Below are 26,128 nucleotides of genomic sequence, written 5' to 3' on the forward strand. Positions count from 1 at the left end.
CATAGTTAATTTTTTATGTACTCCCTCCGTCCGGAATTACTTGTCGAAGAAATCGATAAAAATGGATGTATCTAAAACTAACATATGTCTAGATACATCTATTTCTCCGACAAGTATTTCCGGACGGAGGGAGTATGATCTTGGTCCTCTTCGCTACTTCCTTGTGGTTAAGGTTTCTTCTACCTCTAATGGCTTCTTTATTTCCTGCACTTTCGGTCCACCATTCAACTTGTGATCGAACACTTCTACATGTCGATCATTACTGGCGATGACTCTAAGTACTTTGCCTTTGTGAAGGCTTGTCATAGTGAATTTGTTATTTCTTCGTCATAGTTCTTCGTCCTCTTCGCTACTTCCTTGAGATCTTCATGCTCGTGCTGCTCTTACTGATGAGTGCACAATTGAGACTCCAATGAAGTCAACATCCACCTTTGTGTTCACCTCACTCCGTGTCAGTCTGGATGGGCATCCTTTGCCTTGCTGCGGGTTGCTATGGGCTCTGTCTCAATCCCACATCCCTTGTTCCCTTGTTGTGCGACACCATAACCGCACGCTCGAGCACCACCAATGGTGAGCACGAGCTCGGACAGTCGACGCGTACCTGGATTATGCACGGGACGAGCCGACGACAGGCGCTACCTAAAGCCGAGGCCAAGGGCACATAGTAGGAGAACCTGGGGTGCTTAATCAAGTGTGTGTCTGACAACCCGCAAACAAGAGAAGAACACCAATCCGGATCGACAGGGTACGGAGAGTGCACAGGCACGTGGGATGCTGGATCAAGTCCCTCTGCTGCCACCATCGACAGTCTCTGCCTTTGCTGCCTTGTCTACCAACTATTATTTTTAGTAGTAGCATCATCGCCTAGGGTCACTTGTGATCTCTCATCCTTAGTTTGACGTGGTCTTCTTGGATTTGTATCCGACGATGTCTCTAAACCGTCAAGGTTGTCGGCTTGGTAAACAGGTCCAATTACCTTATACTCATAGCAAGACAGTGTCTCAGCCACATTTCTACCTTGTTCACTCTGATGTCGGTGGTCCATCTCCCTTTGCCTCCATAGGAGGTCATCACTTGGATATATACTTTATCTCTTCTCGTAGTGAGGTCTTATCTATAAGGGTTTTGCAGTGATGGTTCATACTTAATTCTATACGCCTATTCGTGTGTTCTGTGATGACTCTGATGGAGAGTATATCTCCCAAGCTTTTGCGTGGATCCTTGCTGACCAGGGTACTCTTGCATTCGGTTCTCTTATCCATGTGCACATGCTCAGAATGGCGTGGCCGAGCGCAACCATCATCACCTTCTTGAGACGGCTTGTCCGTTGATGGTCATTGCCTCTCTTCCCTCTCACTTTTGGGCCGAGTCTGTCTCCACTTCCATCTATCTCATCAACTATCAGCAAGTGTTCTGCAGGGTGGCACTACTTTCGAGCATCTATTCGACCGTTTCCCGATTATTCGGCACTTCAATTGTTTGGTTATGTTTGCTATTTCCTTGCCCCACGTGAACACACTGAACTGACTGTTCAGTCTGTTGCGTGTGTCTTCTTAGGATACAACGATGAGCATAAGGGATACCGCTATTGCGATCATCTAGGTCGTCTGATGCCTATTTCTCAGGATATAACTTCTGATGAGTCTCGGCCCTACCAGCCTCATCCATCTTCCTTGATGTTTTTGGTGGAGTCTTTCCATAATTTTCCCGACACTCCTATCGCTCCTGTTGGGCGTAAATCCATTCATCGTACTGCTCCTGCTTCTCCGTTTATTGCAGATCCAATGCCATCATCTCCTATGATTTCCTCACCTCGCTTATCACAAGATTCTACAACATCATCACCGGTGGCTTACTTGTTGTCTCCATCACCTTACTTTATCCCAATGATTCCAGCACGTATTCTTCCATCTTTTCCTCACTTTTACACATATCGTCCGCGTGTTGTGGATGTGTCTACTTATGTGCCATCTTATCGTAAGGTTGTTCATCCCCGAATGGTTGCATGTGATGGCATCGAAGATTGATGCTCTTGCCCGCTTCGGCATGTGAAATCTCATTTCCCTCCTCGTGCTCGTCTCATCACTTGTAAGTGGATCTACAAGGTTAAGACTGGTGATTTTCTTGGGCGTTACAAAGCTTGTCTAGTGGTGAGAACATGGTCATGACTACGATGAGACATTTGCTCCTTATATGGCCCACATGACCACTCTTCGCACACTTCTCAATGTGGCTTGTATTCGTCGATGGTTTGTCTCTCTTGATGTCAAGAATGCCTACACGTAGCCACCACCTGGGTTCTCTTTCTGATGGCGCGGTATGTCGACTTCATCACTCTCTACATGGCCCTAAGCAAACCCCTCGTGCCTGGTTTGAGTGCTTCCCCTCAATTGTGATTGTGGCTGGTTTTTGGCTAGTGCTCATGATCGTGCACTTTCGGTCCACCATTCAACTTGTGGTCAAACACTTCTACATGTCGATCATCACCGGCGACGACTCAAGTACATTGCCTTTGTGAAGGCTCGTCATAGTTAATTTGTTATGTATGATCTTGGTCCTCTTCACCACTTCCTTGAGCTTGAGGTTTCTTCTACCTCTAATGGCTTCTTTATTTCCTGCACTTTCGGTCAATCATTCAACTTGTGGTCGAACACTTCTACATGTCAATCATTACTGGCGATGACTCTAATTACATTGCCTTTGTGAAGGCTTGTCATAGTTAATTTCTTATTTCTTCGTCATAGTTCTTTGTCCTCTTCGCTACTTCCTTGAGATCTTCTTCTGCTCTTACTGATGAGCGCACTATCGAGACTCCTATGAAGTCTAACATCAAACTTTGTGTCCACCTCCGATCCATGTCAGTCTGGATGGGCATCCATTGCCTTGCTGCGGGTTGCTATGGGCTCTGTCTCAATCTTACATCCAGTGTTCCCTTGTTGTGCGACACCATAACCGCACGCTCAAGCACCACCAATGGTAAGCAAGAGCTCGGATAGTCGACGCGTACCTGGATTATGGACGAGACGAGCCGACGACAGGCGCTACCTAAAGCCGGGGCCAATGCCACACAGTAGGATAACCTAGGGTGCTTAATCAAGTGCGTGTCCCACAACCCGCAAACAAGAGAAGAACACCAATCCAGATCGACAGGGTACAGAGAGTGCACAGGCACGTGGGATGCTGGATCAAGTCCCTCTGCTGCCACCGTCGCCAGTCTCTGCCTCTGTTGCCTTGCATACCAGTTATTATTTTTAGCAGTGGCATCATCGCCTTGGGTCACTTATGATCTCTCATCATTAGTTTGACGTGGTCTTCTTGGATACATATCCGACGATGTCTCTAAACCGTCAAGGTTGTCGGCCTGGTAAACAGGTCCAATTACCTTATACTCATAGCAAGACAGTGTCTGAGCCACCATTCTACCTTGTTCACTCTGATGTCGGTGGTCCATCTCCCTTTGCCTCCATAGGAGGTCATAACTTGGATATATACTTTATTTCTTCTCATAGTGAGGTCTTATCTATAAGGGTTTTACTGTCATGGTTCATACTTAATTCTATACGCCTATTCATGTGTTCTCACTGCTCCTGCTTCTCCAATTATTGCAGATCCAATGCCATCATCTCCTATGATTTCCTCACCTCGCTTATCATGAGATTCTACAACATCATCACCGGTGGCTTCCTTGTTGTCTCCATCACCTTACTTTATCCCGATGATTCCAACACGTATTCTTCCATCTTTTCCCCACTTTTATACACATCGTCTGCGTGTTGTGGATGTGTATACTAACATGCCATCTTATCGTAAGGTTATTAATCCCGAATAGCTGCATGTGATGGCATCAAAGATTGATGCTCTTGCCCGCATCGGCACGTGAAATCTCATTTCCCTCCTCGTGCTCGTCTCATCACTTGTAAGTGGATCTACAAGGTTAAGACTGGTGATTTTCTTGAGCGTTACAAAGCTTGTCTAGTGGTGAGAACATGGTCATGACTACGATGAGACATTTGCTCCTTATATGGCCCACATGACCACTCTTCGCACACTTCTCAATGTGGCTTCTATTCGTCGATGGTTTGTCTCTCTTGATGTCAAGAATGCCTACACGTAGCCACCACCTGGGTTCTCTTTCTGATGGCGCGGTATGTCGACTTCATCACTCTCTATATGGCCCTAAGCAAACCCCTCGTGCCTGGTTTGAGTGCTTCCCCTCAATTGTGATTGTGGCTGGTTTTTGGCTAGTGCTCATGATCGTGCACTTTCGGTCCACCATTCAACTTGTGGTCGAACACTTCTACATGCCGATCATCACCGGCGACGACTCAAGTACATTGCCTTTGTCAAGGCTCGTCATAGTTAATTTCTTATGTATGATCTTGGTCCTCCTCACTACTTCCTTGAGCTTGAGGTTTCTTCTACCTCTAATGGCTTCTTTATTTCCTGCACTTTCGGTTCACCATTCAACTTGTGGTCGAACACTTCTACAAGTCGATCATTAGTGGTGATGACTCTAATTACATTGCCTTTGTGAAGGCTTGTCATAGTGAATTTCTTATTTCTTCGTCATAGTTCTTTGTCTTCTTCGGTATTTCCTTGAGATCTTCTTCTGCTCTTACTGATGAGTGCACTATCAAGACTCCTATGAAGTCTAACATCCACCTTTGTGTCCACCTTCGCTCCAGGTCAGTCTGGATGGGCATCCATTGCCTTCCTGCGGGTTGCTATGGGCTCCGTCTCAATCCCACATCCCGTGGTCCCTTGTTGTGCGACACCATAACCGCACGCTCGAGCACCACCAATGGTGAGCACGAGCTCGGACAGTCGACACGTACCTGGATTATGCACGGGACGAGCCGACAACAGGCGCTACCTAAAGCCGGGGCCAAGGGCACACAGTAGGAGAACCTAGGATTCTTAATCAAGTGTGTGTCCCACAACCCGCAAACAAGAGAAGAACACCAATCTGGATCGACAGGGTACGAAGAGTGCACAGGCACGTGGGATGCTGGATCAAGTCCCTCTGCTGCCAACGTCGACAGTCTATGGCTCTGTTACCTTGTCTACCAATTATTATTTTTAGCAGCGGCATCATCGCCTTGGGTCACTTGTGATCTCTCATCCTTAGTTTGACGTGGTCTTCTTGGATTCGTATCCGACGACGTCTCTAAACCGTCATGGTTGTCGGCTTGGTAAACAGGTCCAATTACCTTATAATCATAGCAAGACAGTATCTCAGCCACCTTTCTACCTTGTTCACTCTGATGTAGGTGGTCCATCTCCCTTTGCCTCCATAGGAGGTCATCACTTGGATATATACTTTATTTCTTCTCGTAGTGAGGTCTTATCTATAAGGGTTTTACTGTCATGGTTCATACTTAATTCTATATTCCTATTCGTGTGTTCTGTGATGACTCTGGTGGAGAGTATATCTCCCAAGCTGTTGCGTGGATCCTTGCTGAGCAGGGTACTCTTGCATTCGGTTCTCTTATCCATGTGCACATGCTCAGAATGGCGTGGACGAGCGCAACCATCGTCACCTTCTTGAGACGGCTTGTCCGTTGATGGTCACTGCCTCTCTTCCCTCGCACTTTTGGGCCGAGTCTGTCTCCACTTCCATCTATCTCATCAACTATCAGCAAGTGTTCTGCAGGGTAGCACTACTTTCGAGCATCTATTCGACCGTTTCCCGATTATTCAGCGCTTCAATTGTTTGATTGTGTTTGCTATGTCCTTGCCCCACGTGAACGCACTAAACTAACTGCATAGTCCGTTGTGTGTGTCTTCTTAGGATACAACGATGAGCATAAGGGATACCACTATTGGGATCGCGTAGGTCGTCTGATGCCTATTTCTCAGGATATAACTTCTGATGAGTCTCGTCCCTACCAGCCTCGTCCATCTTCCTTGACGTTTTTGGTGGAGTCTCTTCATAATATTTCCGACACTCCTATAACTCCTGTTGGGCCCAAATCCATTCATCGTACCGCTCCTGCTACTCCAATTATTGCAGATCCAATGCCATCATCTCCAATGATTTCCTCACCTCGCTTATCACGAGATTCTACAACATCATCACCGGTGGCTTCCTTGTTGTCTCCATCACCTTAATTTATCCCGATGATTCCAACATGTATTCTTCCATCTTTTCCCCACTTTTATAATCATCGTCTGCGTGTTGTGGATGTGTCTACTGACGTGCCATCTTATCGTAAGGTTATTAATCCCGAATGGCTGCATGTGATGGCATCGAAGATTGATGCTCTTGCCGCATCGGCACGTGAAATCTCATTTCACTCCTCGTGCTCGTCTCATCACTTGTAAGTGGATCTACAAGGTTAAGACTGGTGATTCTCTTGAGCGTTACAAAGCTTGTCTAGTGGTGAGAACATGGTCATGACTACGATGAGACATTTGCTCCTATATGGCCCACATGACCACTCTTCGCACACTTCTCAATGTGGCTTCTATTCGTCGATGGTTTGTCTCTCTTGATGTCAAGAATGCCTACACATAGCCACCACATGGGTTCTCTTTCTGATGGCGCGGTTTGTCGACTTCATCACTCTATATGGCCCTAAGCAAACTCCTCGTGCCTGGTTTGAGTGCTTCCCCTCAATTGTGATTGTGGCTCGTTTTTTTCTAGTGCTCATGATCGTGCACTTTCGGTCCACCATTCAACTTGTGGTCGAACACTTCTACATGTCGATAATCACCGACGACGACTCAAGTACATTGCCTTTGTGAAGGCTCGTCATAGTTAATTTCTTATGTATGACCTTGGTCCTCTTCACTACTTCCTTGAGCTTGAGGTTTCTTCTAACTCTAATGGGTTCTTCATTTCCTGCACTTTCGGTCCACCATTCAACTTGTGGTCGAACACTTCTACATGTCGATCATTACTGGCGATGACTCTAATTACATTGCCTTTGTGAAGGCTTATCATAGTGAATTTATTATTTCTTCGTCATACTTCTTTGTCCTCTTCGCTACTTCCTTTAGATCTTCTGCTCTTACTGATGAGCGCACTATTAAGACTCCTATGAAGTCAACATCCACCTTTGTGTCCACCTCCACTTCGTGTCAGTCTGGATGGGCATCCTTTGCCTTGCCGCAGGTTGCTCTGGGCTCTGTCTCAATCCCACATCCCGTGTTCCCTTGTTGTGTGACACCATAACCGCACGCTTGAGCACCACCAATGGTGAGCACGAGCTCGGACAGTCGACGCGTACCTGGATTATGCACGGGACGAGCCGACGACAGGAGCTACCTAAAGCCCGGGCCAAGGGCACACCGTAGGAGAACCTGGGGTGCTTAATCAAGTGCGTGTCCCACAATCCGCAAACAAGAGAAGAACACCAATCCGGATCGACTGGGTACGAAGAGTGCACAGGCACGTGGGATGCTGGATCAAGTCCCTCTGCTGCCACCATCAACAGTCTCTGCCTCTGTTGCCTTGTCTACCAATTATTATTTTCAGCAGTGGCATCATCGCCTTAGGTCACTTGTGATCTCTCATCCTTAGTTTGACGTGGTCTTCTTGGATTCGTATCCGATGATGTCTCTAAACCGTCAAGGTTGTCGGCTTGGTAAATAGGTCCAATTACCTTATACTCATAGCAAGACAGTGTCTCAGCCACCTTTCGACCTTGTTCACTCTGATGTCAGTGGTCCATCTCCCTTTTTCTCCAAAGGAGGTCATCACTTGGAAATACTTGGATATATACTTTATTTCTTCTCGTAGTGAGGTCTTATCCATAAGGGTTTTGCTGCCATCGTTCATATTCAATTCTATACGCCTATTAGTGTGTACATGCTCAGAATGGCGTGGTCGAGCGCAAGCATCTTCACCTTCTTAAGACGGCTCGTCCGTTGATGGTCACTGCCTATCTTCCCTTTCACTGTTGGGTCGAGTTTGTCTCCACTTCCATCTATCTCATCAACCTTCAACAAGTGTTTTGTAGGGTGGCACTACTTTCGAGCATCTATTTGATCATTTCCCAACTATTCGGCGCTTCAATTGTTTGGTTGTGTTTGCTATGTCTTTGCCCCACGTGAACGCACCAAACTGACTGCTCAGTCCGTTGTGTGTGTCTTCTTAGGATACAACGATGAGCATAAGGGATATCGCTATTGGGATCATGTTCTTCTTAGGATACAACGATGAGCATAAGGGATATCGCTATTGGGATCATGTAGGTCGTCTGATGCCTATTTCTCAAGATATAATTTCTAATGAGTCTCGACCCTACCAGCCTTGTCCATCTTCCTCGACATTTTCAGTGGAGTCTTTCCATAATTTTCCGACACTCCTATCACTCCTGTTGGTCCCAAATCCATTCGTCGTACTACTCCTGCTTCTCTGATTATTGCAAATCCAATGCCATCATCTGCTATGGTTTCCTCACCTCGCTTATCACAGGATTATACAGCATCGTCACCGGTGGCTTCCTTGTTGTCTCCATAACCTTAGTTTATCCCGATGATTCCAACACGTATTCTTCCATCTTTTCCTCACATTTATACACATCGTCCGCATGTTGTGGATGTGTCTACTGATGTGCCATCTTATCGTAAGGTTGTTCATCCCGAATGGCTGCATGTGATGGCATCGAAGATTGATGCTCTTGCCCTCATCGGCATGTGGAATCTCATTTCCCTCCTCATGCTCGTCTCATCACTTGTAAGTGGGTCTACAAGTTAAGACTGGTGATTTTCTTGAGTGTTACAAAGCTTGTCTAGTGGTGAGAACATGGTCATGACTACGATGAGACATTTGCTCCTATATGGCCCACATGACCACTCTTCGCACACTTCTCAATGTGGCTTCTATTCATCGATAGTTTGTCTCTCTTGATGTTAAGAATGCCTACACGTAGTCACCACCTGGGTTCTCTTCCTGATGGCGTGGTTTGTCATCTTCATCACTCTCTATATGGCCCTAAGCAAAAAAACCTCATGCCTGGTTTGAGCGCTTCCCCTCAATTGTGATTGCGGCTGGTTTTTGGCGAGTGCTCATGATCCTGCACTTTCGGCCCACCATTCAACTTGTGGTCGAACACTTCTACATGTCGATCATCATTGGCGACGACTCAAGTACATTGCCTTTGTGAAGGCTCGTCATAGTTAATTTCTTATGTATGATTTTGGTCCTCTTTGCTACTTCCTTGAACTTGAGGTTTCTTCTGCCTCTAATGGCTTCTTTGTTTCCTGCACTTTCGGTCCACCATTCAACTTGTGGTCGAACACTTCTACATGTCGATCATTACTGGTGATGACTCTAAGTACATTGCCATTGTGAAGGCTCGTCATAGTTCTTCGTCCTCTTCGCTACTTCCTTGAGATCTTCTTGCTCGTGCTGCTCTTACTTGAGACTCCTATGAAGTCAACGTCCACTTTTGTATCCACCTCCGCTCCGTGTCAGTCTGGATGGGCATCCTTTGGCTTGTTGCGGGTTGCTATGGGCTTTGTCTCAATCCCACATCCCGTGTTCCCTTGTTGTGCGACACCATAACCGCACACTCGAGAACCACCAATGGTGAGCACGAGCTCGGGCAGTCGACGCGTACCTGGATTATGCACGGGACGAGCCGACGACAGGCGCTACCTAAAGTCAGGCCAAGGGCACACAGTAGGAGAACCTGGGGTGCTTAATCAAGTGCGTGTCCCACAACCCGCAAACAAGAGAAGAACACCTATCCGAATCGGCAGGGTACGGAGAGTGCACAGGCACGTGGGATGCTGGACCAAGTCCCTCTGCTGCCACCGTCGCCAGTCTCTACCTTTGTTGCCTTGTCTACCAATTAGTTCCAGAAGTGGCATCATTGCCTTGGGTGACTTCTGATCTCTCATCCTTAATATGACGTCGTCTTCTTGAATTTGTATCCGACGATGTCTCTAAACCGTCAAGGTTGTCGGCTTGGTAAACAGGTCCAATTACCTTACTCATATGGAGACAGTGTCTTAGCCAGCTTTTGACCTTGTTCACTCTGATGTCGGTGGTCCATCTCCCTTTGCCTCCAAAGGAGGTCATCACTAGTGACCTGTCTCGACACACCTCTTCTCGTAGTGAGGTCTATCTATAAGCGTTTTGTTGCCATGGTTCATACTCCGTTCTATACGCCTATTCTTGTGTTCTGTGATGTCTCTGGTGGAGAGTATATCTCCCAAGTTGTTGGGTGGAATCCTTGCTGAGCAGGGTACTCTTGCATTCGGTTCTCTTATCTAGGTGACATGCTCAGAATGGTGTGGCCGAGCACAAGCATCGTCACCTTCTTGGCAAGAGTCGTTTGTTGATGGTCACTGCCTTTCTTCCCTCGCACTTTTGGGACGAGGTTGTCTCCACTTCCATCTATCTCATCAACCTTCAGCAATCACCGCTCTGCAGGGTGGTGCTATTTTCGAGCATCTATTCGATCCTTTCCTGATTATTCGGCGCTTCAATTGTTTGGTTGTGTTTGCTATGTCCTCCTTGCCCCACGTGAACGCACCAAATTGACTGCTCAATCTGTTGCGTGTCTTTTTAGGATACAACGATGAGCATAAGGGATATCACTATTGGGATCATGTTGGTCTTCGGATGCCTATTTCTCGGGATATAACTTCTGATGAGTCTCATCCCTACCAGCCTCGTCCATCTTCCTCGACGTTTTCTGTGGAGCCTTTCCACAATTTTCCCGACAGTCCTGTCACTCATGTTGAGCCCTTAAAAATTCATCGTACTGCTCCTGCTTCTTCGATTATTACAGATCCAACGCCATCATCTCCTATGATTTCCTCACCTCACTTATCACAGGATTCTACAACATCATCACCGGTGGCTTCCTTGTCTCCATCACCTTAGTTTATCCCGATGATTCCAGCTCGTATTCTTCCATCTTTTCCTCACTTTTATACACATCGTCTGCATGTTGTGGATGCGTCTACTGATGTGCCATAACGCTTTATCGTTAGCTTGTTGGGAGTCTTGTCTATCTGGCTGCCACTCACCCAGAAGAAGAAACAGACTGCAGTGCCCCCGTTCTAGTGCACCTCCTACAACATCATCGTTCCACTGTCCTACTCTACCCTCCATATATGCTATGTGGCATTGTCATCGTTGCCATGATTGTGGCAAACTCGCTAGAGCTGATGCCTCTCACACGATGTTACAAGAGCCTTCAGCTTCTCAAGTGGCATGAACAACCTAAGGGGACCATGCCGCCAAGGCTGCATTCTCTCTCTCGGATCGTGAAGTGTTTGGGAGTGAGACTAGGAGAAATACGGAGAAGGAGACGATGACTAGCATATTAGGGGAATGAGGCCTAAATAGAAGTGCTGAGATGAGTTATAGGCCCGTTGCCAAAATGGTTGGTGTATTCTTCTCCAAAGTGGGCCACACCTTTGATGCAAAACAAGACTGAGTGGGATATAGTCATATATCAAACCAAACGATAATCTTGTCTTTTTGGCTGCTTGCAAATAATAATTTGACCCAAACACTAAAAATAGCTTTGACCCAGACACCTGGATATACTTTATTTCTTCTCGTAGTGAGGTCTTATCTATAAGTGTTTTGCTGTCATGGTTCATACTCAGTTCTCTATGCCTATTCGTGTGTTCTATGATGACTATACTGGAGAGTATATCTCCCAAGCTGTTGTGTATCCTTGATGAGCAAGATACTCTTGCATTCGGTTCTCTTATCCAGGTGCACATGCTCAGAAAGGCGTGGCTAAGCGTAGGCATCGTCACCTTCTTGAGACGGCTCGTCCATTGATGGTCACTACCCCTCTTCCCTTGCACTTTTGGGCCGAGGCTGTCTCCACTTCCATCTATCTCATCAACCTTCAGCAATCCACTGCTCTGAACGGTGGCGCTACTTTTGAGCATCTATTCGATCGTTTCTTGATTATTCGGTGCTTAAATTATTTGGTTGTGTTTTGCTATGTCCTTGCCCCACGTGAATGCACCAAACTGACTGCTCAGTCCCTTGCATGTGTCTTCTTAGGATACAACGATGAGCATAAGGGATATCTCTATTGGGATCATGTTGGTCTTCGGATACCTATTTCTCGGGGATGACTTTTGATGAGTCTCGTCCCTACTACCCGCATCCATCTTCCTCGACCATTTCAGTGGAGTATATCTCTTTCCACAATTTTCCCGACACTCCTACTAGTCCTATTGAGCCCCTATGCATTTGATGCACTGCCCCTACTTCCCTGATTATTATAGAACCAACGCCATCATATCCTGTGATTTCCTCACCTCGCTTATCACATGATTCTACACCTTGTGGCTTCCTTGCCTCCATCACCTGAGTTTATTCCGATCATTCCTGCTCCTATTCTTTTATCTTTTCCTAACTTATGTCTTATATACATGTCACCTACGCGTTGTCGATCCGTCTATTGATGTGCCATCTTCCCAGTCTCAGCCTACTTATGGCTTGCGTCCTCGTCCTCTTTGGCCTGTTTTTGCTCCTCCTCGTGTTCGTCCCATCACTTCATGGGTCTACAAGGTTAAGACTCACTTTGATGGTTCTCTTGAGCCTACAAAGCTCGTCTTGTGGCGCGTGGCTTTCAGAAAGAGCATGGTCCGGATTACGATGAGACTTTTTCTCTCATAAACCGTCTGACCATTGTCGCACACTTCTTATTGTGGCCCCTGTTCGCCACTGGTCTATGTCTCGGCTTGATGTTAAGAATGCCTCCACTGGTCTGTGCCTTGGCTTGTTATTAAGAAAGGCTTTCTTAATGGTGAGCTGCATGAGGAGGTTTACATGCAGCAACCACCTGGATATTCTGCTCCTGACGACATGCTTTGTCATCTTCATCCCTCTCCCTATAGCTTTAAGCAAGCCCTCGCGCCTGGTTTGAGAATTTTACCTCTATGGTGGGTGCCGCTGGTTTTCAACAAGTGCTCATGATCCTACGTTGTTTGTCCACCTTTCTGCTCTTGGTAGGACTCTTCTTCTATATTGTTGATGACATGATCATCACCGGGCAAAGATAGTGAGTATATTACCTTTGTGAAGGCACGTCTTAGTTAGCAATTTCTTATGTCTTATATTGGCCCTCCTCGCTAAATTCTTCGGATTGAGGTCCCTTCTTGCTCAAAAATAATCCATGATCTTCCTACTTGTGCTACTCTTACTGATGAGCGCACTCTTGAGACTCCCATGGAGCTTAATGCTCACCTCCCTGCTCTTGATGTTGACCCATTGTCTGATGCAACGCTTTATACATTTTGTTGGAAGTCTTGTCTATATGCCTGTCACTCCCCCGGAAGAAGAAATAGACTGCAGTGCCCCCGTTCGAGTGCACCTCCTCCCGTGGCGTCGTCGCTCCACTTTCCTACTCTACCCTCCACTATATGCTTAGCGCATTGTCGTCATGGCTAGGATGGTGGCAAACTCGCTAGCGCTGATGCCTTTCGCACGATGTTGCTAGAGCCTTCATCCTCTCAAGTGGCATGAACGACCAAAGGGGACAATGCCACCATGGTTGTTGGCATTCCCTCTGTCGAATCGTGAAGTGTTTGGGAGTGAGACTAAGAGAAATACGGGAAAGAAGACGATGACTAGCGTATTCGGAGAATGGGTAATTACATGAAGTGCTTATAATGCATGAGATGGACATGGACCAAGTCACTCTATGAACAAACCAAGCAAGAAAATAAGAAATGGATTTGTAATAGGAGTAAATGGCCTGAGATTAAGCCTTTAAAGCTTCTAGGAGACTGTAGACAGTATTTGTGTTAATGTTGCATACCTCCTCAACATGAAGAGGTTTGGATCATGAACTGCATCTATTTTCTCAGTTGGCTGGTACACCTGAAAAATAAGGCAATGACTGATAATGCATACAAAGGTCAACCGGATTATTGTGAAGTATGTGCATCATCTTAATGAAAACTGGATTCATAAAGAGAGACGGAACTTTGAAGAAGTTTAATGAAATCACGAACCATGATAAGATAATTTGTAATTTCCTTGCGGATAGCCAAAACCACATATTTTATAGATGGATATCCATGGTTACAATTTATATTTAATTCATTTTTATTACACGGACTGCAAAAGAAGTGGGGTTTGTAGCACCATCATGGGGTAGTACCACCCAGGCAAGGACTAGCGCACTGCCTTCCTAATTCCTGCCAACATACTGCCATCAGCAGTCCCATTGCATTCGTTTATAAGGGTGTACCATATTTCAGCCATTGCAACCTACTAAACTAAAGACATGCATCATGGTACAAGTTGACTTCCGTGATAATACAATCTACTGTTTCCGAACCAAGATTTCAATAGTAAAAATCTACTCTAGAGGAATTACAACTTCCATGGCACAAGAGAGATAACAAGTACCTTCCATATCTTGTTATTGTTGATCTGAAATAGCTAAGTCCAGCATCACTTTGAGATAGCTCAACCTAAAAAAAGGAAAAAAGGAAAAATTCAAGATCAAGTTGGGAGAACATAAAAAACCCTTTCAGAAAAATAAAAAAATCTAACAGTATTTACAGTGAATTCACCTTTGATTTTAAAGTTGCAACCAAATCAGAAAACATACTGCTTTTTGGCAATCATATAACGTGAAACAGCAGCTGATAAACAAAGGTTATTGCAGGACATGTTTAGACACATAAAAGCGGCTGCAAGCACAAAATTTGGTGCAAACAACCTCATTGTGTGTAGCTTGGTGAAAAGAAACTCAATGTTATTAGACCTTGCAGTTCTGGCAAAGGAATGTCAGGGTCTCATAATATAAAATGTCAGACATCTGCAAGTAAAAAGGAAGCTCAAGATGATCAATACTCCCATGCAATGTAGTAGTAAATAAATAGGAAAACATTAAAAAACAAGGTTTGACCTGGTTGCTGTAAATGCGGGATGTGCTTTGTAAGGCGAAGTTTTGAAGGATCATCCATACCAAGATGCTGTGCAACTTTCTCAACAACATATATATGGAGTGTTTTGATCTACAAGTATGAAAGTAAAATCAGTTATCAGTACTTTTTTATGTGAGAAGTCAATGTGTTAAATGAAGGTTCAGAGATTCCTGACACATACAGTTCTAGAGATATCAAGCAATCTGAAATGCACAACCTATAGATAGCAGCAATCATTTTTTTTCTCAGTAAAAAAAAACCATTAGACAACAACTGTAATGAGCTTTTGAAAATAAGTAAAATAAAACTGCCTCATGTATATATGACAATCACTATTGAAGGAACATCAAACACCAGACTAGCACACAACTACAAGTGGCACACAAATTAAGAGATCACCCAAAATTAAGAATCACCTATCAGCACACAACTACAAGTGGCACAAAAATTAAGAGATCACACAGAATTATGAATCACCTATCTCCCCTGAATCAACTAGATTTAAAACTTAATGTTCCTCTCGTCGGCTCTACTACCAATACGAATCATAGTAAACAGCATGATTAGTAACATTACTAAAGGGAGAAGTTTGAAAGACTAGATTGGTAAAACAAAATGCCATCCATTTTGTGACAAGAAACTTATTCTACAGTATCACTCTGCACAGAAAAGCACCGTCTATTTTGCAATGCGGGGAGCATGTCAGTCTCAATTGGAGCTGGATTTCCAGCATACAACTTCCTTGCCCCGCCTGAAGCTGCTACACTACACTTGAAGAAGCGCCACCGGTTGACCAAGAAGCAGGATATAAGTTGGATCGGGCGGTCCAGATTGCATACCTAATTGAATCAGATGTGTTCAGGCGGCGCCGGCGGCTTTGGGGCTTGTCACTGAGCTGGCTCCAGTGATCCTTGCTCCTCGGGAAGGCGTCCAAGAGATTTTCTTTGAGTCGGCGATTCCGTTTCTATCTGGGAGACGTCGGTGGTGTTCTCTGGCGTCGGCTGGGCTCTGTCGGAGCTTTAGCGGCGCCGGGGAGTACTCGAGCTCGAATTCGGGAGGCTCGGCTTGACTTGGCGGTTCCATTGCTCTCCTCGGAGACGACGGTGGTGGTCTCTGGCGTCGACTGGAGCTGTGGCAGCGGCGGCGGCACCGCAAGAAATTGGAGCTCGGATTCGAGTGGTTTCGAGGGCTGCGGACTCGGGTCGAGGTGCGGTGGAGCGCCTCCACTCATGCAGGGATCAAGGCGGCGCGGGGCTACACGGCGAGGCGGTGCTCGGGCCGGACTCCGCCATGGAGGTGGACACCGGCTCGGGGTCGGGGATGACACGCCGGTCCGGGCGTCAGCGAGAGAGGGTATGGTTCAATGACGGGTGGGATCAAGGGCTGGCGTCACTGCTGACGTGCGCACTTGGGGACGGGCTCGGTCTTGCTGGCCAGGGCCTGCTGGGTTGCAGCTGCGCGCGCAGCGCTCTTCACACCAGGCTCAAACCTAGCGAGCAGTCCAGTACATCCAGCCCGCCCATGACCCCACCCTTATCACCTCATCTTCTTTCCCCTGCGCGCAGTGTCTGCTGCCGTTGCTGGCTTGTTGCTGCTGCGTTTCTCCGAGTGACAGAAATGGTGTTCACGCTGGTGGGAGCCTTCAAGGGCCTGTCCCTCGCCTCCTCCTCCTCCTTCCTCCGCGGCAACCGCGCCGCGCTCCCCGGCGGCACCACTGGTGGCGTGGGCGTGGCGACGGTGCCGGCACGCGAGCTGACCATCCAGATGGCGCACAAGAAGGGGGCCGCGAGCACCAAGAATGGCAGGGACTCCAAGGGCCAGTGAGGGAATCCTAGATTAGGGGGTGTCCGGATAGCCGAACTATCACCGTTAGCCGGACTCCTGAACTATGAAGATACAAGATTGAAGACTTCGTCCCGTGTCCGGATGGGACTTTCCTTGGCGTGGAAGGCAAGCTTGGCAATACGTATATGTAGATCTTCTATCATTGTAACCGACGCTGTGTAACCCTAACCCTCTCCGGTGTCTATATAAACCGGAGGGTTTTAGTCCGTAGGACGAACAACAATCATACCATAGGCTATCTTCTAGGGTTTAGCCTCTTCGATCTCGTGATAGATCTACTCTTGTACAACCCATATCATCAATATCAATCAAGCAGGAGTAGGGTTTTACCTCCATCGAGAGGGCCCGAACCTTGGTAAAAACATCGTGTCCCTTGTCTCCTATTACCATCCGCCTAGACGCACAGTTCGGGACCCCCTACCCGAGATCCACCGGTTTTGACACCGACATTGGTGCTTTCATTGGGAGTTCCTCTGTGTCGTCGTCTTTAGGCCCGATGGCTCCTTCGATCGTCAACAACGACGCGGTCCAGGGTGAGACTTTTCTCCCCGGACAGATCTTCGTATTCGGCGGCTTTGCACTGCGGGCAAATTCACTTGGCCATCTGGAGCAGATCGAAAGCTACGCCCCTGGACATCAGGTCAGATTTGGGAGTTTGAACTACATGGCTGACATCCACGGAGACTTGATCTTCGACGGATTCGAACCACAACCAAGCGCGCCGCACTGTCTCGATGGGTATGATCTAGCTCTGCCGCCGAACAGTGCCCTGGAGGCCGCACCAGCGTCCGCTCCGACCTTTAGCTCGGAGCTGACTTCGCCGATCGAGGACGAGTGGCTGGACACCGCCTCGGGGGCTACGATCTCTACGGCGATTGAGCTGAACACCATCCATGTCCTATGTAAAGCCCGCGATTCTGAGGTGCCGGACTCCTCTCCGGACTCCGAACCTCCCGCGCCCCTGCCAATCAAATCCGATTGGGCGCCGGTTATGGAGTTCACTGCCGCGGACATCTTTCAGCACTCGCCCTTTGGCGACATCCTGAATTCACTAAAGTCTCTCTCTTTATCAGGAGAGCCCTGGCCGGACTATGGTCAGGAAGGTTGGGATGCGGACGATGAAGAAATTCAACGCCCACCCACCACCCACTTTGTCGCCACTGTCGATGATTTAACCGACATGCTCGACTTCGACTCCGAAGACATCGACGGTATGGACGGCAATGCAGGAGACGACCAAGAACCAGCGCCTACAGGGCACTGGAAGGCCACCTCGTCATACGACATATATATGGTGGACACCCCAAAAGATGGGAATGGCAATGGAACAGCGGAGGATGACCCCTCCAAGAAACAGCCCAAGCGCCGGCGTCAGCGGCGCCGCTCTAAATCCCGCCACAGCAAAAACGGTGATTCCAGCACGGGAGATAATTACACCCCGGATAGTGTTGAAGACAACCCCCTCCAGCAGGATTCAGCACAGGAGGAGGGAGAAGCCAGCCCTCATGATAGAGCGGCAGACAGAGAGGTAGAGGACGATAATTATATGCCTCCCTCCGAAGATGAAGCAAGCCTCGACGATGACGAATTTGTCGTGCCCGAGGATCTCGTCGAACAGGAGCGTTTCAAACGCAGGCTTATGGCCATGGCAGGCAGCCTCAAGAAAAAGCAGCAGCAGCTTAGAGCTGACCAAGACTTGCTAGCTGATAGATGGACCGAAATCCTTGCAGCCGAAGAGTACAAACTCGATCGTCCCTCCAAGAGCTACCCAAAACGCAGGCTGCTACCTCAATTAGAGGAGGAAGCACCCAAACCTACATCACCAGTGCATGACGCGGCCGACCGGCCACCTTGTGGCCGCGACAGAGAGGCCTCTAGGCTCTCCACTAAAGCCGCACCTCGGCGTCGCTCGAAAAGTACAAAGCCACGGGGAAATGCGCCAGACTTGCGAGACATATTGTAGGACAAGGCAAGGCAAATAAGATCAATCTACGGATCACGTGGGCGCCCCACGATACGTGATGACAACCGTCACGCCGGATACAGCAATTCCGGCCGGGCCGAACACAGTAGACAAAGCTCATTTGAGCTGCGTCGTGATATAGTCCAATACAGAGGCGCCGCACACCCACTATGCTTCACAGACGAAGTAATGAATCATCAAATCCCCGAGGGTTTCAAACCCGTAAACGTTGAATCATATGACGGCACAACAGATCCTGCGGTTTGGATCGAGGACTATCTCCTTCACATCCACATGGCCCGCGATGATGATCTACACGCCATCAAATACCTCCCACTCAAGCTTAAAGGACCAGCTTGGCATTGGCTCAACAGCTTGCCAGCAGAATCAATTGGTTGTTGGGAAGACCTCGAAGCCGCATTCCTTGATAACTTCCAGGGCACATATGTGCGACCACCAGACGCTGATGACCTAAGCCACATAATTCAGCAGCCAGATGTATCGGCCAGACAATTCTGGACACGGTTCTTAACCAAGAAAAATCAAATCGTTGACTGTCCGAATGCAGAGGCCCTTGCAGCCTTCAAACATAACATCCACGACAAGTGGCTTGCCCGTCACCTAGGACAGGAAAAGCCGAAATCCATGGCAGCCCTCACATCACTCATGACCCGCTTCTGCGCGGGAGAGGACAACTGGCTAGCTCGCAGTAACAACCTGACCAAAAACCCTGGTAGTTCGGATACCAAGGACAGCAATGGCAGGTCGCGTCGCAACAAGCACAAGTGCCACATTAACAGCAATAATACTGAAGATACGACACTCAATGCCGGATTCAGAGGCTCTAAACCCGGTCAGCGGAAAAAGCCGTTCAAAAGAAATACTCAGGGCCCATCCAATTTGGACCAAATACTCGATCGCTTGTGCCAGATACATGGCACCCCTGAAAAACCAGCCAACCACACCTACAGGGATTGTTGGGTATTCAAGCAGGCAGGCAAGTTAAATGCCAAAAACAACGACAAGGGGCTGAATAGCGATGACGAGGAGGAGCCTCGGCCGCCGAACAATAGAGGATAGAAGGGCTTTCCCCCACAAGTACGGACAGTGAACATGATATACACAACCCATATACCCAAAAGGGAGCGGAAGCGTGCACTAAGGGATGTATACGCGATGGAGCCAGTCGCCCCAAAGTTCAACCCGTGGTCCTCCTGCCCGATCACTTTTGATCGAAGGAACCACCCCACTAGCATCCGCCACGGCGGATTCGCTGCATTGGTTCTTGACCCAATCATTGAAGGATTTCACCTCACTAGAGTCCTGATGGACGGCGGCAGCAGCCTGAACCTGCTTTACTAGGATACAGTGCGCAAAATGGGCATAGACCCCTCTAGGATTAAACCCACAAAAACGACCTTTAAAGGCGTCATACCAGGTGTAGAGGCCAACTGTACAGGCTCAATTACACTTGAAGTGGTCTCGGATCCCCGGATAACTTCCGAAGCGAGGAGTTAATATTCAACATAGTCCCGTTCCGCAGTGGCTATCACGCACTGCTCGGACGAACCGCATTTGCAAAGTTCAATGCGGTGCCGCACTACGCATACCTCGAGCTCAAGATGCCAGGCCCTCGAGGAGTAATTACGATCAATGGAAACACCGAACGCTCTCTCCGAACGGAGGAGCATACGGCGGCCCTCGTGGCGGAAGTACAAAGCAACCTCTTAAGGCAATTCTCGAGTCCGACTACTAAACGTCCGGACACCGTCAAGCGCACCCGGAGTAACCTACAACAAGACCGCCTGGCACGTTCCGAGCATGCGTAGCAGTGCGGCCCCAACCCCAGCCCTCGCAAAATTGCGAGACCAGTACCACGCGTACATAACTATGCTCTGGAGATACCATGGGCATAGGGGGAGGGGCACGACCACGGCCTGCCCAGAGTGCGGCTCAACCGCACAAGGGGCTCCCAATTGTGTCATTCTTTTTTTTCTTATTCTCAGGACTCCGTTTTCCAGAAGCCCTGTCCGGCAGTAGAATCACCGAACTCATGATGCAACAGCCATGGAAGCAGAAAAGCTACGTCGAGTGTCTAGGTGGTCTCTATTACGAGCAGTATACCTGTTTTACATACTATCCCGTAGCCTACCCCTGGAGGGGGACATGTTAAAAAAGTCCCATCCCTTGCTTATCGCACTATTTGTATCGTTCTCCTTTCATTGCAGTATCTTTTGAATAAACAATATATAGCTTCTGCTTATTATTAAATTTCTTTTTTTTCTCTATACATGTTCATCTATGACATGTTGCACCCGTACAACTTGGTACGGTCAATACACCAGGGGCTTAGGTACCCCAAAACATGGTGTGATAAGTCCGAACACTTTCACAAGTGCGGCACCCCGAACTTATAGCATTATATGCATCGGCTCCGAATCATGTCTTGGGTCAATAGTTGGGTTTGTCCGGCTCCCATGTTTTGGTACCTTACGTTCCGTTATATCGGCTAAGGTAGCGCTGGGAGAACCACTGCGATTGTGCCCCGGTTGAGCTGGGTTGAGCACCTCAGTGGAGAAAGCTAAAACTGACCGTCATGATAGGGCGAGAGCCGGTCGCTGTTTGAGAGGTTTTTTAGGGTCCCTAAAGACTCATGCCGCTTAGAGCGAGGAGTCGGCATTGTCCAGCCAAGGCATGGATAGCACCCCGAATTCGGTCTTCCGAATACCAGGGGCTTCCCCAAAATTTAATTAAAATTGTAGAATTCTATGGCTAAGTGAGAGTGTTCAAGCATTATAGTCCGGTTGCCTCGTTCGTTGTGTTGAACGCCTCCCTCGAAAGGACCCAAGAATGGGAACAAGAGCGCTCAAGTTTATCCCGAACACCCCAGCACTCGTGGCATGGGGGCTGAAGCCAACGACTCGCCATCTCTCAAATTTGATAAACGGCCGCATAGAAGGTAATATTTTAAATTAACAAATGTTGCTTAGCGCATATGAACAAAGTTTTCAGCGTATAGGATAACAAATGCGAGTCTACTCAAAAATTACATCTTTGGAGCATTCACCCGCTATAATGCGGGCACCCTTCAGGACGCCCTTATAGTACATCTCGGGCTTGCGATAGTCCTTGCCCGGCGGTGGCGCATCCGTCACAAGCTTCTCAGCGTCCATCTTGCCCCAGTGCACTTTAGCACGGGCAAGGGCCCGACGGGCACCTTCAATGCAGGCGGAGTGCTTGATGACTTCAATCCATGGACAGGCATCCACCAGCCGCCGCACTAGACCAAAGTAGCTCCCAGGCACGGCTTCTTTAGGCCACAGCCGAACTATGAGGCCCTTCATGGCCTGTTCGGCCACCTTGTGGAGCTCGACCAGCTGCTTCAGCTGGTCGCTCAGGGGCACCGGAGGTCCGGCCTCAGCATATTGAGACCAGAACACCTTTGCCGTTGAGCTCCCCTCCTCGGCTCAGTAGAACGCGGCAGCATCAGACACACTACGGGGTAGATCGGCGAACGCTCCTGGAGAGCTCCGGATTCAGGTAGGTAACAAATAATTCACTTTTACATGCTTGCTTTGCATAAAGAATGCCTTACCCACCGCTATCTTCTTTATCGCCTCGATCTCTTGGAGGGCCTTCTGGGCTTCGACCTTAGCGCCTTTGGCACTCTCAAGAGCCAAGGTGAGCTCGGACTCTCGAGTCTTCGAGTCACGCTCCAAACTCTCATGTTTTTTCACGAGAGCCTGAAGCTCTTGCCGCACCTCCGCAACCCGCGCCTCCTGCTTCTCTCGCTCGGTGCGCTCCACGGCCGCACTGTTTTCGGCCTTGGACACCGCTTCCTTTAGGATCGCCACCTCGTTCATGGCCCCTGCAATACCCACGTTATTCCTGTCATTTTTTGCAACCAAATCCTTTCTATAAGGTATTACTTTAATAAGGTATTACTTACCTTCCTTGTCCTCGAGCTACTTCTTGGCAAGGCCGAGCTCGTTCTCGGACCGCTCAAGGCTCTGCTTCAATGCATTGACCTCCGCAGTCAGTGCAGCAGAGGTCAGCAGCGCAGCCTGCATTCCCATATTGACATATTTATGTTAGACTCCTGCGTATATCTTTTTGGATCCTCAGCTCGGCTTTACTTTCCGAACACCGAGCTAAGCATCAGGGGCTACTATCTATGCGGTAATATTCTTACATATCTTAAAAACTTACTTCAAAGCCTGTTAGAAGGCTGATACAGGCTTCAGTCAGCCCGCTCTTGGCGGACTGAACTTTCTGGATCACCGCACTCATAATAGTGCGGTGCGCCTTGTCGATGGAGGCACCGTTAAGCGCCTCCAGGAAATTATCCGGCACCTCCGGTTGGACGGAGGCCACTGGCATGGCAGTCTTGCCCTTCTTACGAAGGGGCTGCCTGCAGGACTCCGGAACCACTGAAGGTTTCGGTACGGAGTCCAACACAGGGCCGGACTTAGAGCCCTCTGGGGTTTTGCCCCCTTTGCGCCCGGAGTCCAGGAGGTCGCCTTGCGGCGCCTCCAGGACCACCTCCTCCTGGTTGGGCCCCTTTTGGGACTCCACCGCGGTGTCTTCTGCATCGTGAGGGGAGGAGGCGGTCGGAAGTGAAGTGCTATTCACATCCGACGAATCCAGGGAGCTGCTCGACAAAGCGGGGAGCTCGTCCTTGGGTGGGCTACATGGTTGTATTCGGCGTTAGAAGACACTATGCGACAAATGAAAAATCATGAGTTATTCTGGAATCCAGACACTTACGATCTCGCCAGGGGCTTGGACCTAGAGGGCCACTCCTCTTCGCCGTCGTCGGTGTTGGTGGAGTAGTTCGGAGGAAGGATCCTTCACTTCTTGGACCCTCCGGCCTCCCCAGTTGGGAGGCCTTCCTTTTCTTCTCTCCCCCCGCTGGGGGAGAAGCCTCTTTTTTCTCCTCCTCGTCTTCGCGGGAGGAGTCCGCCTCGGAGTCATCGGACGATGAGTCCGATAACACCTGACGCCGGGAACTCTTTTGAGTTCCCGTGGCCTTCTTCTTGGCCTTCTTCTCCGGCACCACGTGAGGTGCCTGAACCAGCAGCCCCGTCAATCGGGCGTCCGCTGGGTCTTCTAGTAAGGGAGCCGGATAGTTAACCTACCCGGACTTCTTCTGCCAGGCATGTCAAAGGTAGGGGAGTTTAGATCCCGCATAGAGTCAAACTATGAAAAAGTGTCCTGTAAAGGGTAAAATAGCTTACCTCGCCGGCTTGACGCTGCGAGCTGAATCCGCGATCTTCGATAGCGGATGCGGGAGCTTCGGCGCCCTTGAACAGCACCTTCCAGGCGTCTTCGTACGTAGTGTCGAAGAGCTTGCTCAAGGTTTGGTGTTGTGCCGGATCAAACTCCCACAAGTTGAAGGCCCATTGTTGGCATGGGAGGATCCGACGGATGAGCATGACCTGGACTACGTTGACAAGCTTGATCTTCTTGTTCACAAGGTTTTGGACGCATGTATGGATTCCGGTGAGCTCTTCCAAGTCACCCCATGCCAGGCCCTTCTCTTTCCAGGAGGTGAGCCGTGTGGGGATGCCAGATCGGAATTCGGGGGCCGCTGCCCATTCAGGGTCATGCGGCTCGGTGATATAGAACCACCCCGATTGCCACCCTTTGATGGTTTCCACGAAGGTGCCCTCGAGCCATATGACGTTGGGCATCTTGCCTACCATGGCGCCTCCACACTCCGCCTGCTGGCCGCCCACTACCTTCGGCTTGACATTGAAGGTCTTCAGCCATAAGCTGAAGTGGGGCTTGATGCAGAGGAAGGCCTCGCACACAACGATAAACGCTGAGATGTTGAGGATGAAATTCGAGGCCAGATCATGGAAATACAGGCCGTAGTAGAACATGAGCCCCCGGACAAATGGGTGGAGTGGGAAGCCCAGTCCGCGGAGGAAATGGGGAAGGAAAACTACCCTCTCATGGGGCCTCGGGGTGGGGACGAGCCGCCCCTCGTCTGGAAGCCGGTGCGCAACGTCGTTGTGCAGGTATCCGGCTTTCCTCAACTTCTTGATGTGCCCCTCCATGACAGAGGAGGCCATCCACTTGCCTCCCGCTCCGGACATGGCTGGGGAAGGTTGAGGCGAGAAGCACGTACTTGGGCGCTGGAACTCGAGTACGCGGAAATGGATAAGCAAAGGAGGAAGAAGGCATAGGAAAAAAGGTGGATCCTTATCCCCTTATATGGACAGACGAAACTATGCGTCCCCACCAGCCTGATAAAACTCGCTTATCTCCCAAGCGCCGTAATCAATGGCGCAGTTGGATTACCCATGCCCGTATTGATGAGAATCCCGGAATAAGGGGACACGATCTCTGCTTTGACAAGATGTGCCAAGGAAACCACTTCGCTAAACACGCTGAGGTGGGATAGTAAAAACGATTCCAATAAAGGCTTGGCCGTGGTGTGACGTCACGCTACAGAATACATCAGCAGATTGAATTTGTGTAAAGATTATTCTCTCTATGATGCTATCTGGAATTTATTTTGCAGAGCCGGACACTATCCTTGTGTTCAAAATCTTCTATGAAGTATTCGGAGGAGGAACTCGCCTTGCAATGCCGAAGACAATATGCGCGCCGGACTTGTCGTCATTGAAGCCTAGTTCAGGGGCTACTGAGGGAGTCCTAGATTAGGGGGTGTCCGGATAGCCGAACTATCACCGTTGGCTGGACTCCTGGACTATGAAGATACAAGATTGAAGACTTCGTCCCGTGTCCGGATGGGACTTTCCTTGGCGTGGAAGGCAAGCTTGGCAATACAGATATGTAGATCTCCTACCATTGTAACCGACTCTGTGTAACCCTAACCCTCTCCGGTGTCTATATAAACCGGAGGGTTTTGGTCCGTAGGACGAACAACAATCATACCATAGGCTAGCTTCTATGGTTTAGCCTCTTCGATCTCGTGGTAGATCTACTCTTGTACAACCCATATCATCAATATCAATCAAGCAGGAGTAGGGCTTTACCTTCATCGAGAGGACCCAAACCTGGGTAAAAACATTGTGTCCCTTGTCTCCTGTTACCATCCACCTAGACGCACAGTTCGGGACCCCCTACCCAAGATCCACCGGTTTTGACACCGACAGCCAGCGCCTCGGGGTCAAGATTTATGGCGACCAGCTTGCCAAGCCCGGCGCCATTATCATCTGCCAGCGCGGCACCAAGGTCTCCCTCTCTGCCCCTGTCTAGCTGTACGCCCCATTCATTCTCCCTCCTGCTTGCTCTGGGCTCCTGTCAGTGAGTAAGGCGCTTCTGACTGTTGCACAATGGTGAATTGCAATGAAATGCTAGTGCACAGAACTAAAAACTAAAAACTATGTTTCACTACTTCGGAATATGAAACTGATTTTCAGTGCTAGGGGATTTGTGGAGATTGGATTGTGGGGAGACAAGGCTGTGTATGAG

General features: G+C 48.7%; 1 protein-coding gene across 1 annotated transcript; it reads left to right on the top strand.

Annotated features, from left to right (window-relative positions):
• Positions 1-16,491: 16,491 nt before the first annotated feature.
• On the top strand, positions 16,492-25,912 carry LOC119339321 (50S ribosomal protein L27, chloroplastic-like). The gene is made up of 2 exons (XM_037611429.1): positions 16,492-16,694; positions 25,810-25,912. Exons 1-2 carry the CDS (start codon positions 16,492-16,494, stop codon positions 25,910-25,912), a joined length of 306 nt encoding a protein of 101 aa, XP_037467326.1.
• The last annotated feature ends 216 nt before the right edge of the window (positions 25,913-26,128 follow it).

Source organism: Triticum dicoccoides, chromosome 7B (genome assembly GCF_002162155.2).
Source record: "Triticum dicoccoides isolate Atlit2015 ecotype Zavitan chromosome 7B, WEW_v2.0, whole genome shotgun sequence".
In the NCBI taxonomy this organism is placed as follows: domain Eukaryota; kingdom Viridiplantae; phylum Streptophyta; class Magnoliopsida; order Poales; family Poaceae; genus Triticum; species Triticum dicoccoides.

What these genes read in the sequence shown, in the direction of transcription:
- LOC119339321 (XM_037611429.1), top strand. Translation starts at nt 16,492, where the DNA reads ATGGTGTTCACGCTGGTGGGAGCCTTCAAGGGCCTGTCCCTCGCCTCC. An exon ending in GGCAGGGACTCCAAGGGCCA is followed by an intron (nt 16,695 to 25,809) that starts GTGAGGGAATCC and finishes TGACACCGACAG; the next exon opens with CCAGCGCCTCGGGGTCAAGA.